The sequence below is a fragment of the Myxocyprinus asiaticus genome, chromosome 2 (assembly GCF_019703515.2).
Source record: "Myxocyprinus asiaticus isolate MX2 ecotype Aquarium Trade chromosome 2, UBuf_Myxa_2, whole genome shotgun sequence".
Classification (NCBI taxonomy): domain Eukaryota; kingdom Metazoa; phylum Chordata; class Actinopteri; order Cypriniformes; family Catostomidae; genus Myxocyprinus; species Myxocyprinus asiaticus.
The window spans coordinates 50,511,412-50,526,888 of record NC_059345.1 but is presented as its reverse complement, the minus strand read 5'-3'; the positions used below and the strand labels follow the sequence as shown (position 1 = coordinate 50,526,888).

At 36.6% G+C, this 15,477-nt stretch overlaps 1 protein-coding gene across 7 annotated transcripts in view; it reads left to right on the top strand.

Moving 5' to 3' along the window:
- The window catches only part of LOC127452152 (serine/threonine-protein kinase BRSK2), a 225,569-nt gene that overhangs the window by 146,527 nt on the left and 63,565 nt on the right, over nucleotides 1-15,477 (top strand). For all 7 annotated transcript variants that reach the window (XM_051717442.1, XM_051717468.1, XM_051717435.1 and 4 more), the window contains exons 3-4: nucleotides 8,954-9,039; nucleotides 14,286-14,426. In XM_051717442.1, coding sequence (XP_051573402.1) covers nucleotides 8,954-9,039; nucleotides 14,286-14,426 — 227 coding nt within the window. The remainder of the gene's footprint in view (nucleotides 1-8,953; nucleotides 9,040-14,285; nucleotides 14,427-15,477) is intronic.

Below are 15,477 nucleotides of genomic sequence, written 5' to 3'. Positions count from 1 at the left end.
AATGCATCAGCCTCTCTCCGCCAGTGGTTTTCCAGCCCCAGCTGTGAGAACATGAGCACTGTCTGCTTTCATTCATTTGCCATGTGTTTTGTGACCATCCCCACAAGTGCAGCTTTATTAGCATGCTTCAACACACCATCTGCAACCTGAAATCACACAATAATTGAGCATAATAAATTAGGTTTAATCCATTAACAAGGGCAGAGGTAGAAAGTTGTTTGTTTAGGACATGTTTTTTGTTTAAACACTGCTTAATATTGCAGTGTTCTTAATTAAATTTTAATTGCATAGAAAAAAAGTAGGTTGCAAGGCTTTCTATGACACACACACGATCTGTCTCTTTCTCTCCCATTTGCTCTTCTAGTATCCGTGATTAGTCATTCATTTTTCCCTCTCTGGTCAAAGCCAATATAGAAATGAAATCTCTTTCCTGAATAAAGCCCTGCATGTCATCGAATGAAATAAAATACTCAAAAGAACATAATTGTCATTAATGTCAGTGACTTGTAGCCATTTAACCGTGTAATTTTGTGGCATACCCAAGCTGAAATCTTTCTCTCCAGGGAAATGAATCACTCGATAATCACTCTGGTTGGCCAGAAAGATGCTATTACAGTGGTGATGATTGTTAAACATGGAAACACAATGAAAAAGGGCACTAAGGAGAAGTGGTCTTCTCTTTTGTAATGAGAAATGATGCTTTGCTCATATTTGTGTGCATAAACAGATGTTTGTGCTTGTGTATGTTTTTATTGGTTCAGTAAAATCATAACAGATACCTGGTGTTTTGCCCCTGTCATTGTTTATTTGACTGGCTGTAAATGTTCACTCTTTCGTTTTTATCGTTAATGAAAATTATTACTAAGACGAAAACTAGCAGTGAAAAAATATTTCCGTTAACTAAAATAAAAATAAAAATCCAGTTTTCAAAAAAACGAAAACTAAACTGAATCTATAAAAGTGCACTATAATACGAACGGAAATTCAGTAGAATCATAGAGAAAATGACTTCAGTTTTCATATTTTCAATCAATGTTGGATCTTATTTAAATAGTTTCTCAAACCTGATTTCTCAATGTAAGAATTGGCGAGTAGCCATCTGATTGACATGTGAAAGCAGCCAATCAAAGTTCGCCTGCATATGTGATGTTTAGAGGCATGTAAATCTGGGGGAGGAGTTCCGGACAACACCTCAATTAATCAGCACACAACAATGCAAAGTTGTAATTTATGAATCTACAGTTGTTTATTGTAGTTCATGTTAGGTTATAATACAATAACTAATGTTAAGATATACCTTATGTAAGGAATAATTGACGACAATTGTTAAATTATTGGAAATTAATGCACACCCCAGGGTGGTTATGTGGCCACAATATCTTTTAGGGTTTTATTTTGTGGTTTTCATGCCTAAAACTTTCTTGTGTGTCAAACTACTTTCTTTCACCACAGATAGAGTGTCTTGCTTTGATACAGTCCAAGCCTTTGTTGCTAGTTTGAAAATGTCACTTTAGAACCAGCAATGGAGGCTTATGCTGCTTATTCTCTTATTAGAGAAGCAAGGTATTGCGTGTGTGTGTGCATGAGCGAGAAAGAGAGAAAAAAGAAAACGAGAACAGATAGATTGTGTGTTGGATTACCTGTGTTTGCTGTGGCTCTCATCAGCAGTAACTTCCAGTTGCCGATATGTTCGTTTATGTAGACTTCTCAGCAACACTATAGCTTTTCCCTTGCTAAACAACTGTTTTATTGAGTCGCAGGGGTCCGTTGACATCAAGGCTTGTCTTTCTTGCGTGTGTCTATGGACAATTTCCAATCGAAAGTGATCATCCCTGTTGCCTACTCAGAAGGACAGAGCTCTTGATGTGGGCACTCTGAAGGGAGCATGCATTGCTGTATGAATGTATCCTTTGCTTATAGTCTTGTGGAAACTCCTTTGTGAAAAAAAAATATTTTCTCACTTTCGTTCGGAATGACACTTCAGCTCTGTCACAGCTGAATGAGTGTGTGTGTTTGTGTGTGTACATACATGGCTATTGTTAAGGGACAAAATTACTTTTTAAAACTCAAAATGGAAAAAGTTTCCTTTTACGGGGAGGGTTAGGGTGTGGGTTAGGGTCAGTCTGTTGTAATTATTTGGGCTGTCGATTTAACATGTTAATTCAGTGCGATTAATTGTATAAAAAATAATGTTAAAAAAATTAAACCAATTCATCATTACCCTGGACCATAATAAGGAATATTCCTGCCATTGGAGCGATTCACAGTTGTAGTATCACCTTCATGTTTTTATGAGTCCCAGCCAGCATTGGGATTGGTTTTGGGGATAAATAAATATTAATGGCCCAGTATAAACATAATAATAGTCAATGGAGAGTTGTTGTTTTTTGTTTTGGTTTTGTTTTGTTTTTGTTTTGTTTTGTTTTTTTAAATGGAAAATCTTGTTCTTGAGGCCCTCAGCCCTCCAACACACACACATAGACATTTGTTTTGCAATGAGGTCTGTCATTGTTCCTTATTTTTTTGGCTGACAGCTGACTGATTAAGAAAAGGCTGTGTTATTCTAAGGGCTAATTTTGGAGGATTGTATCCTGCTATTAACATTTGACAAAGCAGCTCTGACAAGGGCCAAAAATTGCCTGTGGGATAAATCAATCCGATTGTACAGAGAGTCTGTTCAGTTTAAATCTTTCTGATTGTAAAGTATTTTTTCACATTTGCGATCACATCCAGCAGACATTCCCTTTTGGTCTCGGCACAGAATATGCTTCATAACCAGTTTGCTCATTCCAAGTTGGCAGGGCCAAATAATGCAGGTGAGACTAGTTGGTCAGATAGCACAGAGAATAATCACCCTGCCATTAAACCCAATGAGACATGGCAATGTGCCATGATATATCAGGGAGCAGGCTTTTAAACAACCCAGACCTCACTCTCCCTCTCTGTAATTTACCAAAGCAGAACTCAAAGCCATCTACTAAAGTAGAAGAAACACTGAGAGAGCATGATAGAGAAAATGTTAGGAGGAGGTTGCCATGACAGGTATTGATAAGGCAGTCAGCGTGACATAGATGAAAAAAAGAAATATTATTTAGGCTATTTAGTTTTTCTTGCTATGTTGCAGAGGTCCAGGTGATGAACTTTTGAAGAACTATGAGGGCAATAAATGTACTTTATTCTCTCTCTCTCTCTCTCTCTCTCTCTCTCTCTCTCTCCCTTTGCTTGAGTTGCCCATATTCTGGATTTGGAGTGACATAAGCTGCATGACTGAAGAGAAGAGCGTGTGTTTGAACCAGGGTGATGGATCGCTCTCTCTCTCTCTCTCTCTCTCTCTGTCTCTCCCTGTGTGTGTGTGTGTGTGTGTGTGTGTGTGTGTGTGTGTGTACACGTGCCAATATGTTCCTGCTATCAGATGTGAATCTGAGTTAAATCTAAATCAGTTTGGGATAGAACTGAATCAGATCTGAATCAGATTTAACCTGTCTATTTTCAGTTTATATTTTTTTATGATCCTAAAAACCTTTTGATCTGAAAGGCTTATGCTTACATGGTTGACATCAGCTATGTAGAAAAAATATCAGTTGTGCCTGTGCTGAATTTCTTTAAATATTTTTAATGCATGAGTTGTACGGAGCTTTAACCTACTGTAGGCAAAGGGTGGCTACTCAAAAAGCTCAAATTCCATGTTTCCACACAAGTTCCCATGTTTAACAATCATCACCACTGTAACAGCATCTTTTTTGCCAACAAAAAGTGATTATCCAAGAAGCTCAAAATTGTAACATTCAATATTAACATTTTAACCATGGTATGAAATTAATATATATATATAATTTTAATGTTATGTAAGAATATATAATACAGTATAACAATATACTGTAATACCATAGGCTATTATTATTATCATAATGATAATTTTGCAACATGAAAATGGAGGCTAAAGAGTAGACAAGCACAAAAGTGAAACTTCTTGTTCAAGAACCATTTCTGAGGCTGTACTGAATTGTGATGATGCATATGACAATTCACCTGTGTTCCAATTGCATTTGCATCACCCAAAAATCATTTCCGTATGTATCATGAGATTTTCTGAGATCAGATATAGTGTTCACTGATGACACTGTTCTTGCAAACTGTTCTGAGAAGACTGACAGAGAAAAAATAATGAAAACTCATTATAGGCGTTCATACTTCCATTTGTGTTATTTTATATTTTAATGACTATTCTAAAATCCGGACACTGTAATAATAAACAAAGAGTAATTGTTTCCAAACTTTTGACTAGTATTGTAAACTGTCAAACTGGAAGAAGGCAGGGTAGGATGCAAAAGATTTCATCCATTTATCCAAACATTTATCCTCACCAAAACATTTCCCTTCTATTTATAACACTTCTGCTCCAATAATTGCTTCTTATAATTGGCTCATTACAGTAGTCCATTAACTGAGAGTACAAATGAAAGGTGATTGTGTCATAATGGGATTGTGACTAGTGGTCAACCAAGATATCGGTGAGGACGATAAATCGGCTGATATTCTGAATTTTTTAATTATCTCATTGGCCGATACATTTTCCCATTTGGCCGATTTGTTGCTCGAGGTCACCGAGAATCGCCTGCTTGCATGTGAAGCGACTGAGACATGTAAACAACTAGTCACGGTTCGTTTTGATGTTACGTGCGTCATGTTACTACAGTAATAGGCTGGTGTGCAACACAGTGTCATTTAAACGGTCCACATATCAGAGCCGCTGCAGACACATTTAAGCTCATAATGTTAAAGTGCTCGTCTGTTTCATTCTCCCTCTCTCTCCTCAACAGTTCCCTGTAACTTTTAACTGTCTTGTCTAATGATAAAAAGGCAAATATCAATAAAATTAATATTATATACCATCTGCAAATATGTGCATATCTCGTTTAAACAGATGTAATAAACAAACCTCACAAAACTTGAGCAGATCCAGCATCCTGTGGAGCGCTTATTTATTTAACTCTTAAGCACGTATTCTAACAGTCTCTCCTCAACAGTTCCCTGTCATTTTTAACTTTCTTTTCTAATGATAAAAGGCAAATATCAATAAAACTAATATTATATACTGTTTACAAATATGAAGATATCTTGTTTAAACTGATGTAATTCATGAACTCCAGCATTTTCTTCCCGTCGAGTGCTCATCTAATATCTTCCTCTGAAGCGCGTATTCCATCAGGCAGAATCAAAAACTTCAGGATCAGGACCAAAAGTTCCTCTGATTCACAAATCATGATGGTCACTCCATATTACTCCAAGCAGGCGATCCAGGCCATTTTAATATATCAGGAGATTGAGGCTCGCGCTGGATCCGGATGAGCGTGTGAGTGCAATTTCAAGGCTGCGTCCGAAACCGGGAAAATGCTGCCTCCGGAGGCTGTATACGGAGGTAGGATGAAAATAAGGTGCTTTTCATTCTGTTCGAAGACCAAGTTTCTTGAGATCCATTCATTCAAAACAGCTGTCAGTTAAGCCATTAATTGATTAGGCAGCAAGGTAGTGTGGCAAATTTGATAGTATAAATGTACACGGGATGGGTTAAAGTGCGCGCGTACCTCCACCGTTATATGTAGGGAAACAGTATGTGTGAGCTAGGAATTAAATTAAACTGTCCTTATTCTACATTATTATGTAAGGAAATTTATAATGGAGTTAGTCGCGTTCGACAACCATTATAAATTAGATAAATGACAAATAACTAGATTATTTGTCTGAATAAAATTCTCCACCATTAACATCGTAATACAGCATCTCGTTGTATCCGCTCACAATTTCTATTGTAAGGAATTTGCTTTAATAAGGGAATTATGATTAATTCTCTTATTGGAGTAATATTATTCTCATGGCTTATTGAAAATAATATTACACATATTTAGGTACAGCTTTGAAGCTAAATCTTTTAAAAAAAGGGATGAGATTATTTATCAAAATATACCACCATCAAATTATCTTTAAAAGGGGAATATGAATAATTAACCATAACTAAATTATAATTAATTATAAATATTTGGATCAGTCAATAGAATTAACTTGATGTAGCTGAATTAATATTACAATCAACTAATCTGTTCGTCCAGCGAATACTCAGCATTGATCGTCTATCAATCTCTCAGAAAGTATATTTGTCGTGGCCACAGAAAAATAACTCTTTCTTAGCATGTAGCTGTGATCAACTCGTTAAATTGACATTGATGTACAAGCAGACCAGAATCAACTTGCAAGAATGTACACAAAAACTTTATTTAACTAAATCACGACCACATAACTAATCTAAACAAACACATACACACAAATCACGCATACATGGGAAATCGAAAAGTGAAAGTGAATGAAATGGAACAGAACAGGGGAAAGAAGCTATGACAAGAGTCATTTAACCATCTGAAAGAACCATCAGTTTCTTACTTCAAAGCACCTTTGTTAACAAAGGGGTTCACCACTTATTCTAAACCTCTGTTTAGTTAGTTAATTGTACGATACTTGCAATGCCTTGGCTGTTGAGAGAGCGCCCGGATGCAGTCTCAGGAGAAAGTCTTGATGGTTCCATGAGTCAATGGTGTTGAAGTTGCAATCAATTTCTTCTGCGTTGAATGAAGAAATTATGATGAACTTGCGGTGTTAGTTTGACTCTGATATGGTCCAGGAAGTTACACATGGCTTGATGTGTTTGAGGCCTGCTGCCCTGTTACCTCGCGGTCAGACCGGGTGTTTCCAGTTCCACACGAGCAGCAACCATGAGCAGAAGGGAGAAAGAGAAGAGGGAAGAGAGAGAGAGAAGAGAGAAGGGGAGGTCACTCAAACAGTGCCCTTTAAATCCTGAGGGAGGTCACTCCTCTCGAGTTCGGCTTGACCAATGAGAAAGGTGAAATTTTCCAGCGGGAAAAGTTATTTTGTTTGGAAGCTGACTCATTTGCATGATTGGAGTAAGCGAGCAGTTTGTGCCCTTTTATGCTCTGATTAATATATCAAGCATACAATGCATGCTATAAGGGGGTGCTATATTCCAATGTTTAGGGAATCACACAAGGATTAATTTGATAGGAAGCATGATACTAATAATTTTACATTATCTAGTGGTTCTGTCATAAAGCATGCACAAAACGGTATACAGTACAAAAGACACTATATGAGACAGTAATAATCATACACACAATGTCCTGAGGATATGCATGTTCATTCATAGAACAGTTTGTCTATAAATTAATGAAGAAAAGTCTGTTTTATGGGCTTTATGTGTCTTTCCTATGGGGGAATGGAGTGAGTTTCTTCTCAGCCACATCCTTTTGCTTTTACATGTGGCTACCTTCCCCCACCTGGAATGTCTCTGAGGTCCACTAGTTGCTGGACCAGTGTCAGCAAAGGGGGAGTAAGAGCTGATAATGATTAGTGGGAGAGCAGACATCTCGGAGTCTGCTTGGGCCTACTTGGACCTTTGTTACTGTCTTGAGATGTCTGTTGGATTATTAATTAAATAATGAATAATTGTGTGTCTGATTGGTCCAGATGCTACAGTAGCAAGTAGTACGTTTTCGGATGCAGCCCAAAGTAAAAGTTCTTCACGTGTCCTATTTAGTAAATGACTTATTCATTATGCACTGTATGTAGAATTGGTTTGATTCAGTATTTTTTGAGTAAATGTGATTGCTAATGTGGACATGCCATCCATGGTTGCTGGACTACTGTATGTTATTTCCTTCTTCCTAATGTATTAACAATTTCTTCATGTGCAAATAAATTACTAAAATGTGATGACTAAGCAGATATCTGAAGAAACTGCTAAGTTTGTAAATATAGTGCTAAATAAGAGTTTATATATATTTTAGCAATTTTATGTTTGTTATTTACTATATTCAGTTGTGTAATATATCGGCCACCCTTCTCTCTGGATATCAGCATCAGCCATTAAAAAACCCATATCGGTCGACCACTAATTGTGACTTGGATACTTTACAAGGTTAGACTTTGAACAGGTGCATGATGGGAGTCTTCATGCAGTGTTGGCTTCTGCAATGTAACTTTCATTAGTGTAGGATTATCCGTATTAGCCGTGCACATATTCCCACTGATAATGAACTCTAATTATTTCTGGTGCTCCCCCAAAGCAACATGAGACAGATTTTTCCACACCACCAAGAGAGTACGCTGCCTAAAATGACACAAGAACATGTCAACACATTGGCGAAGGACTGTTTGCCCACTAAGTACCACCTCATTTGAATGATTTACTCTCAAAGTCCGATGTTGGACAATCGATTATGATGTATGACCTTATGACCTCATCATCAAGACTGAACGGCCGTTCAGACCGAACGCATTCTCGCATAAAATAAAGACCTAGAAAAAGTGCAATGAATGGAACAGAACGCAGCTTTCTCAAGACGCTTTTTGAAGTTCAGTTATTTTACTGTAACTTGACACGGCGTCTTAAAAAACTTGACGCTCCTGTGCAAGATACTAAAAAACAAGACATCCATCTAGTGCATGTTTAGATAGAAAAACAATCTAAAAACAGCACAGACGGATGCAAAAAATGTGTTTACTGTGAATGGCCCCTAATGCAAATTTGTACTGTTCACTTATAATCCACCTGAACCCTTCAGAAAGAATTGCATCACTTGTTCTGAGGGCAGGCACTTACAGTGGTGTATTTCTGTGGGCCATTGTCTTCTTGTTTATTTTCTACTTGCCAAGAAGTGATTAATGGGTTAACCACTTAATGAAAGTGGTGGGATGCTAATTAGACATGGCCATGCAAGATATTACCATACAATATCATGTTGCTGGAATAGACTAACCAGAGGTGTTTAATGCCATGTCTCCTTGTGTTTTACTCTGTCTTTATGCTACTGAATATTTGTTGAGAAACTGCAATATTTCTAATCCTTCTCTCTCTCTCTCTCTCTCACTCTCTCTTTCTCTACAGGTGGAAAGAGAAATAGCTATTCTGAAGCTCATAGAACACCCTCATGTTTTGAAGTTGCACGATGTCTATGAAAATAAGAAATATTTGTGAGTATAAATCACGTTTGTTATATCAATGTGCCATTCAATGCATGATTTCAGTGTGTAGCAGTGTATGGCTGACTTTGGTAAACGCTATCTATACGGAAGAGTGGACACGATGATATCAATGGAAATGCTCTCTCTCTCTCTCTCTCTCTCTCTCTCTCTCTCTCTCTCTCTCTCTCTCTTTTGCTGATGTGCTCCAGTGGCTGGACTTAATGTAGTTTTCAATAATTTATGTATGAGCCACCATGGAAGCAGCAGAGGAATTTGTTTTCTTAATATTCTGATGGCACCGTGTATAGCCCGCGTGGTCATAAAGTATTTGCCTATGAACATTTTTACACACACAAATCAAGTATGAATCCATCCTTAATTTAAATAGCTCTGACAGGTAATCGCATGAGAAAATCCTTTAATCGACTAATAAATCAGACGTCTGGTGTGTCAGTGTATGTGTGAATGAGAGTGCACATGTATCTCATGAATACATGAGTGCATGAGTATGAAATATATGTGTTTGCCCATCAGACAAGCGGAACTGCTGGACGATATTTCTCACACATTTACACATTCACTCAAATATGTTTTGGGATGGTGGTAACTCAGTGGATAAGTATAGTGCAAACATCACAAATTCACTTTCAGGTTGGATCGATCTGGGAACTGGAGAAGAACAAACAATTGAACTCCATAGAGCCTTTGAGGGATGTACGCAACACCAGGTTCATCCACAGGATTGTCCATATTAGTGAACCATAGGTTGCTTTGGATGAAACTGAAAGTATGAACTAAGTGATATTTATGTACAAATGTAAAATGTTTTCATGTCTTAAGAAATTTAAATCAATACACTTTTAACGCTATTCGTCAGAACTGAATGAATGAAAAAACACCTTAAAGCTGAAGTATGTAACTTTTTCTGTGTTAAAATACTTTCTGCTATCCTAGCTTAATATGCAGAGTCAACTATAAGTAAGCCATTTATAGGTTAATTTTTTCGAAAACTGTTACAGTTTTTCTCAGTTGATTTTTATAAATTTCTCCAAACTATAATCAGTGCTCTCAAAATAATTCACACAGCGGATGAAACAGACACTCAGTTTTGCAAAACAATTCAATTTCACTGCATAATGAAGCAACATATTCTTTCCTGATAATGCATTTATTAAAACTAAATACTAACATAAAACTATAGATGTGTTCTCTATTGAATTCATAACATTTTCAGCTATAGACATGCAACTCTATGATTGAAATAACACATTTATCATAAAAATCCACAATAAAGAACTTTTTCCATCTGTTTTCATAAAATGCGTCTAAATGTCTTGTTGTTCCTGCTCTTCCTCTGGAAGGATGATGAAGAAGTTTACTGTAAAAAAAAAAACAAACAAACAAAGAAATAGCAGTCTTGCTAATTTGTATGGACCTAAGACAGCACTATAAGCACAGATGGTACAGTAATTGTGGACATTGATTGACTGGCATGCAGAGGAATGACATTTCTCCGTCTTCTTTTTTGTTGAGGTTGAATCACTGTAGATCTGCTCACATTAGGCCAAACACTTTGTGTGTCTCAGAGAGACCGTGATTCATAATATGATAAATTAGAGGAACTATCAGATCATTTGAGCCTCTTCTGTGTCTTCTTTACTCTTCCACCCTGCTGTCCTCTTTCTCTCTGCACACCATCTCCATTTGGTCTTTCCTCAACTCTTTCAATGCAGTGCTCACCCCTGAAAGAGTTGAGAAAACTTTCCCCTTTTCTCATCTCTTCTTCCTCCTATTTTCTCTTCCTTTACCCACTCTGCCTCTTCTCATTTTGCACCTCTTCTTCGTGTTCTTCCTCTTCTTCTTCCTCATTGTTTGTTTGCTCTGAATTTTCATATTTGACCCCTTTTATAGATAGCAAAGTCATGACAGTTTAGTAAATTGCATTTTCTTTGCTGTGTGCATTAGTAACACAGCAGATATCAATATGAAGGCATTTGACAATCTGATATGTGCATTTGAGAGTATGACTTTAATTTAGTTGTTTGTGGTAACCGTTTTAAAAGCATGAATTGTAGATCAGGGAAATCAAGAAAAATTCACAATCTGTTTAGGACAATTACAAAGTGTTCAGATGGCTGTGTTAATTGTATTGAGAGCAGTGACCTGAGTTTAGAGAAATGCGTAAAATCGATTGAGAAAAACTGTAACACTGAGATTCTGTTGCGCTATGAAAATTGCTCTGTTTGTTTTGAGAGACCCGTTTGTGCCTGCCCAACAACAGTACTCAACCAATGGCGTGAGTTGGGGGTGAGGCTATCTCTTTGTTTGACCAGTGGCAGACAGGGGGCATATTCAGAAAGCTATTTTTGAAAACAATGTTTATTTTTGCAATTCCATTTGGTAGCACTAGTGCCTCAGAAATGACATACTTCAGCTTTAAATAAATTAGGTTGATGCAAGCAGGGTCCAAAATTAACTTTTTGCCACACCTGCTAAAGGCGATGTACTGGCCATAAATATATCTGACTGGCCATATTTTTTTTTAAATTTTTTTTATTAAAAATAAATTTTTGTCCTTATGACAGTGGAATTATTTCATTGTTTTTTCCTTGTATAAACAGCACAAGCCAATTTATCACATACAAGATGTGCCAGTCACTGTCTATGTTTCTCAGTGAAGAACAACATGGCACAAAAACATAAAGATACATTCTGATTTAATTGCCATATTTTCATTGTGGTGGCTTAATGTAAGGGATATTGCATTTGAAAATTTGCAAATGCAATATCATAGAGTTCAGGAGGGAAAAAAATCACCCTAGGTACTGTAAACTTCTGGTGGTACATTTTCCACTAAGGTAAAAGTTTTCTTTAGTAGATTGTTTATATGTCAGTCTGAATACCTTGCATCGTGTATAGTCAGTAGCTGGATTTCCATTGAAATGTTTCAAATTTTTTAAGCTAATTTCTAAAAATTAGACTAAAGAAAATACAAATCATTGCGTGTGTCCATCCACTACGTCAGGGGTTCCCAAAGTTTTTGTTGGCCAACCCTGTATCCTGAATGATTTACTTGAAGTACCCCCTGATATTTAAAGTATTGTAAACCTTTGAAATATAATTCATTTGACATTTTTGCATTTTATTTTCTTATAATTGTTATATTTTAATGAACCTTTATAGCATCTATTCTTCTTATAAAATGTATACATTTAATTAAATTAAATTCTGTCCCAATCAGAGATTGCACTACAGTCACAGTTGTAAAAAAAAAAAAAAGAAAAAAAAAGGTATTTTCAAAGCCATGGCTGTAGCAACAATTATAATCTGGGGTGGGTGGACATGCCCCCTTCTATAAATATTTTTATGAAATGAAACATATTTATATTTCTCCGGAATTTATAGATTAGCCTATATTTTAAGTTTCGGCAGCTGTGAAATAAAATATTGGTGGACGCCTAAATGACACCTTTATGGCCCATCAGAAGCCTACAACAACCAGTCCGTTTGGCAGTGAACAGAACCAGCTCACAAGCGGTAAAAGTACAGACGAAGAAGGTGCAGCCATCACCTATTGTTTTCATGACTACAGGGCAAATAATGTCAGGTGAATGAAGGATACATTTAAAACATGATTGCATTGTTGATAATGAAATTAATAACTTTGTTTTAAAAAGTGAAATTTTTCACCGTCAGTCAGTTGCATGAAATGCGCACTCTTGCTCTCTTTCTCACTGATATATGCTGCGCAAGCAAGGAGAGAGATAGAGAGAGAGCGTCAGTCAGTTGCGCTCTCATGCAACTGACTGACGGTGAGAAAACGGCACTGAATCCATAGAGACAAGGATGGTTAAAAGGAAGTATTTATGCACTTTTAAGTTGCGGTTTTTCTTGTTTTATTTTAATTTTTTTAATTTTTTTATTATTTGTCAATGATGGACAACAATTATGGAATTATTGGAATTATTGGAATTGGAATTATTCATAAATGTTTTTAAAAATTGGTATATGACAGAAATATTTTCATACGCAACCTCAAACTCTCTTATGAACCCCCATTTGGGAAACCCTGCACTACGTCATGCGCATTATCTTGAGGGAGCTGGCCTTGTCTTGATGGAGCAGCTGAATGTCCTCCTTGCTTAGGGGAGAGTTTTATTTGCAGGATTGGAGCAATTGTGCCTCATTTTATTAAATGCTTCCAGGAGATGCCACAGATTAAGTGTAATATCAGATGTAATGAGGGTTGAAATGGATGTGATGCCCATACGCTGCCAGCCTCTGCATACATGGGAGCGGATTGTGAGGACCCACTTTAAAGACCAGCTGTGGGTTAAACACTTCCGAATGCCAAGGGATATGCATGAAGAATTGTGTGCCAATGTCGGACCTTTAGTTCACATCAAACTATCGCACACTCATAACACGTGCACGAATGGTCAAAACACGTCATCGTTTCCATCACCTTAATGAGCATTTTAACTAATGCGAAGCTCTAGAAAATCCACCTCCTCCTAGTGCATTAAATTTTATGTGCATTTTGAGGGTTGATTCGCATATCAAGCGTTTCCATTCAGGATTTCTTATGCGCAATTTGAAAATGTGTATAAAAATTGTTGGATGGAAACCCAGCTACTGTAGGGTATACTGTACTTAAAAATAGTAATCCACTGCAAATGACTAATTATTTTTCTAAAATTGTAATCAGATTACTTTACTAATTACTTAATTGGAAAAGTAATCACATTACTAATTACTTTACTTTTAAATTACTTTCAAAACAATTTTCTGCTCAATAAATACAAAACAATGTCCATATTTCTTTCTTGTTCATCATTACACACAATTCATACACTCAGCACCTCACATTTCTCCTTCACAATGACTCGTATTCTACATAAATAATATTTTACAAACAAGCATAACCCTATAATGTACTTAAAAGTAATGAATTGAAAATTGGTAACTGTAATCTGATTACAAGAATTTAAAATGCATTAATGCATTACACTACTTATTTTGAATAAAAGTAACGGATTACTTTGTAATTGGATTACACCCAACATTGTGTATAGTATATATTGGCGAGGGTCAAACAATCGTTCTTACAATTCGACTTAAACCAGGTAATTTTGCAGTTTCTAATAAAGTTATCAACTATCTGATTAGTATCTATAGAAGTATAGTCTTAGTCTGTAAGCTTCATAGCTATATTGTGTCAGGATCTTTTATTTCCACTTCCTGTTTTCCCACAGATATTTGGTTCTAGAGCATGTGTCAGGTGGAGAGCTCTTTGACTACCTGGTAAAGAAAGGCAGGTTAACACCCAAAGAGGCCAGAAAGTTCTTCAGACAGATCATCTCTGCGCTGGACTTCTGCCACAGTCACTCTATATGGTAAGAGTTCTGGACATTTGTGCTGTGTGAACATCTCAGTCTATTGCATAAGGAATCAAAATTCATATTGGGCATTCACAGCTTGGCAGGATCTCATTAGTTCAGTTCAAGAAAATCAAATGTGTTGGTTTTGAAGCCACTAACACATTTTATTTATTTATTTTTGCCTGTTTTCATACATCATGTATACCCACAAGCTGTTGTTGCTTTGTGTGTTGTACTGCTGTGGTCTCATTTATTATGTATGGTGAAAGCCACCTCAAGTGAAGCATTTTTCAGTCATTACAAAGCATTGTTGTGAATACTTAAATCATAAAATTGAGATATTTCTATTTTGCTAATTTTTCCAACCACATACACACACACACACACTTTTTGGGTCAAAGATTAATAGCGCCCCTCCAGTGCAGCTGAGGAAGAATAGAGGTGTATCCTCCAGCCTCTTTTCTTTTTGAGTTTGAATTTGAATTGAAATTGAGTTTGAGATTCCACTGGTTACAGAGCTAGGGCTAGTAGAAATCTGGGGAAAAGCCTACTTTATTCATGTGTTTTGAGAAATGAACAGATGCATAACAAATAATAAAAATGAACAGTATTTTACAGTAGTTATGTTTATGACATACCACAATTTCAAGCTACGTTTGATTAGAACCTGTGAGATTTCCTCACTCAGTCTCTCGGAAATGTTGTGGGAGCATCCGGTGGCAGTAGTCAACTTGACATTTGTCCGTTTTCTGAGAACATTGTTCATGAGAACCTACACTTTGTCCTCAGTAGATATCTTGAATGATGTTCTTGGTCAAGGTGGGTGGAAGAATTTTACAAAAACATCACAGTTTTCCTCGCTGATGTCCTCAACCAAGCCTAACCACCACTGGTCTTAATAGACACAAGCAACACAGTCATTATACAACTTTACAATTATTGGACCATTTCAGATGGATTGACCCTTATAAGAGACTGGGAGAAAAGGTACGGATACTCAGATTTTGCTTTCAAATAATATAAATTAACATGTCTGTTGTCTTCAGGTCATATTCAGTTGGCAAGC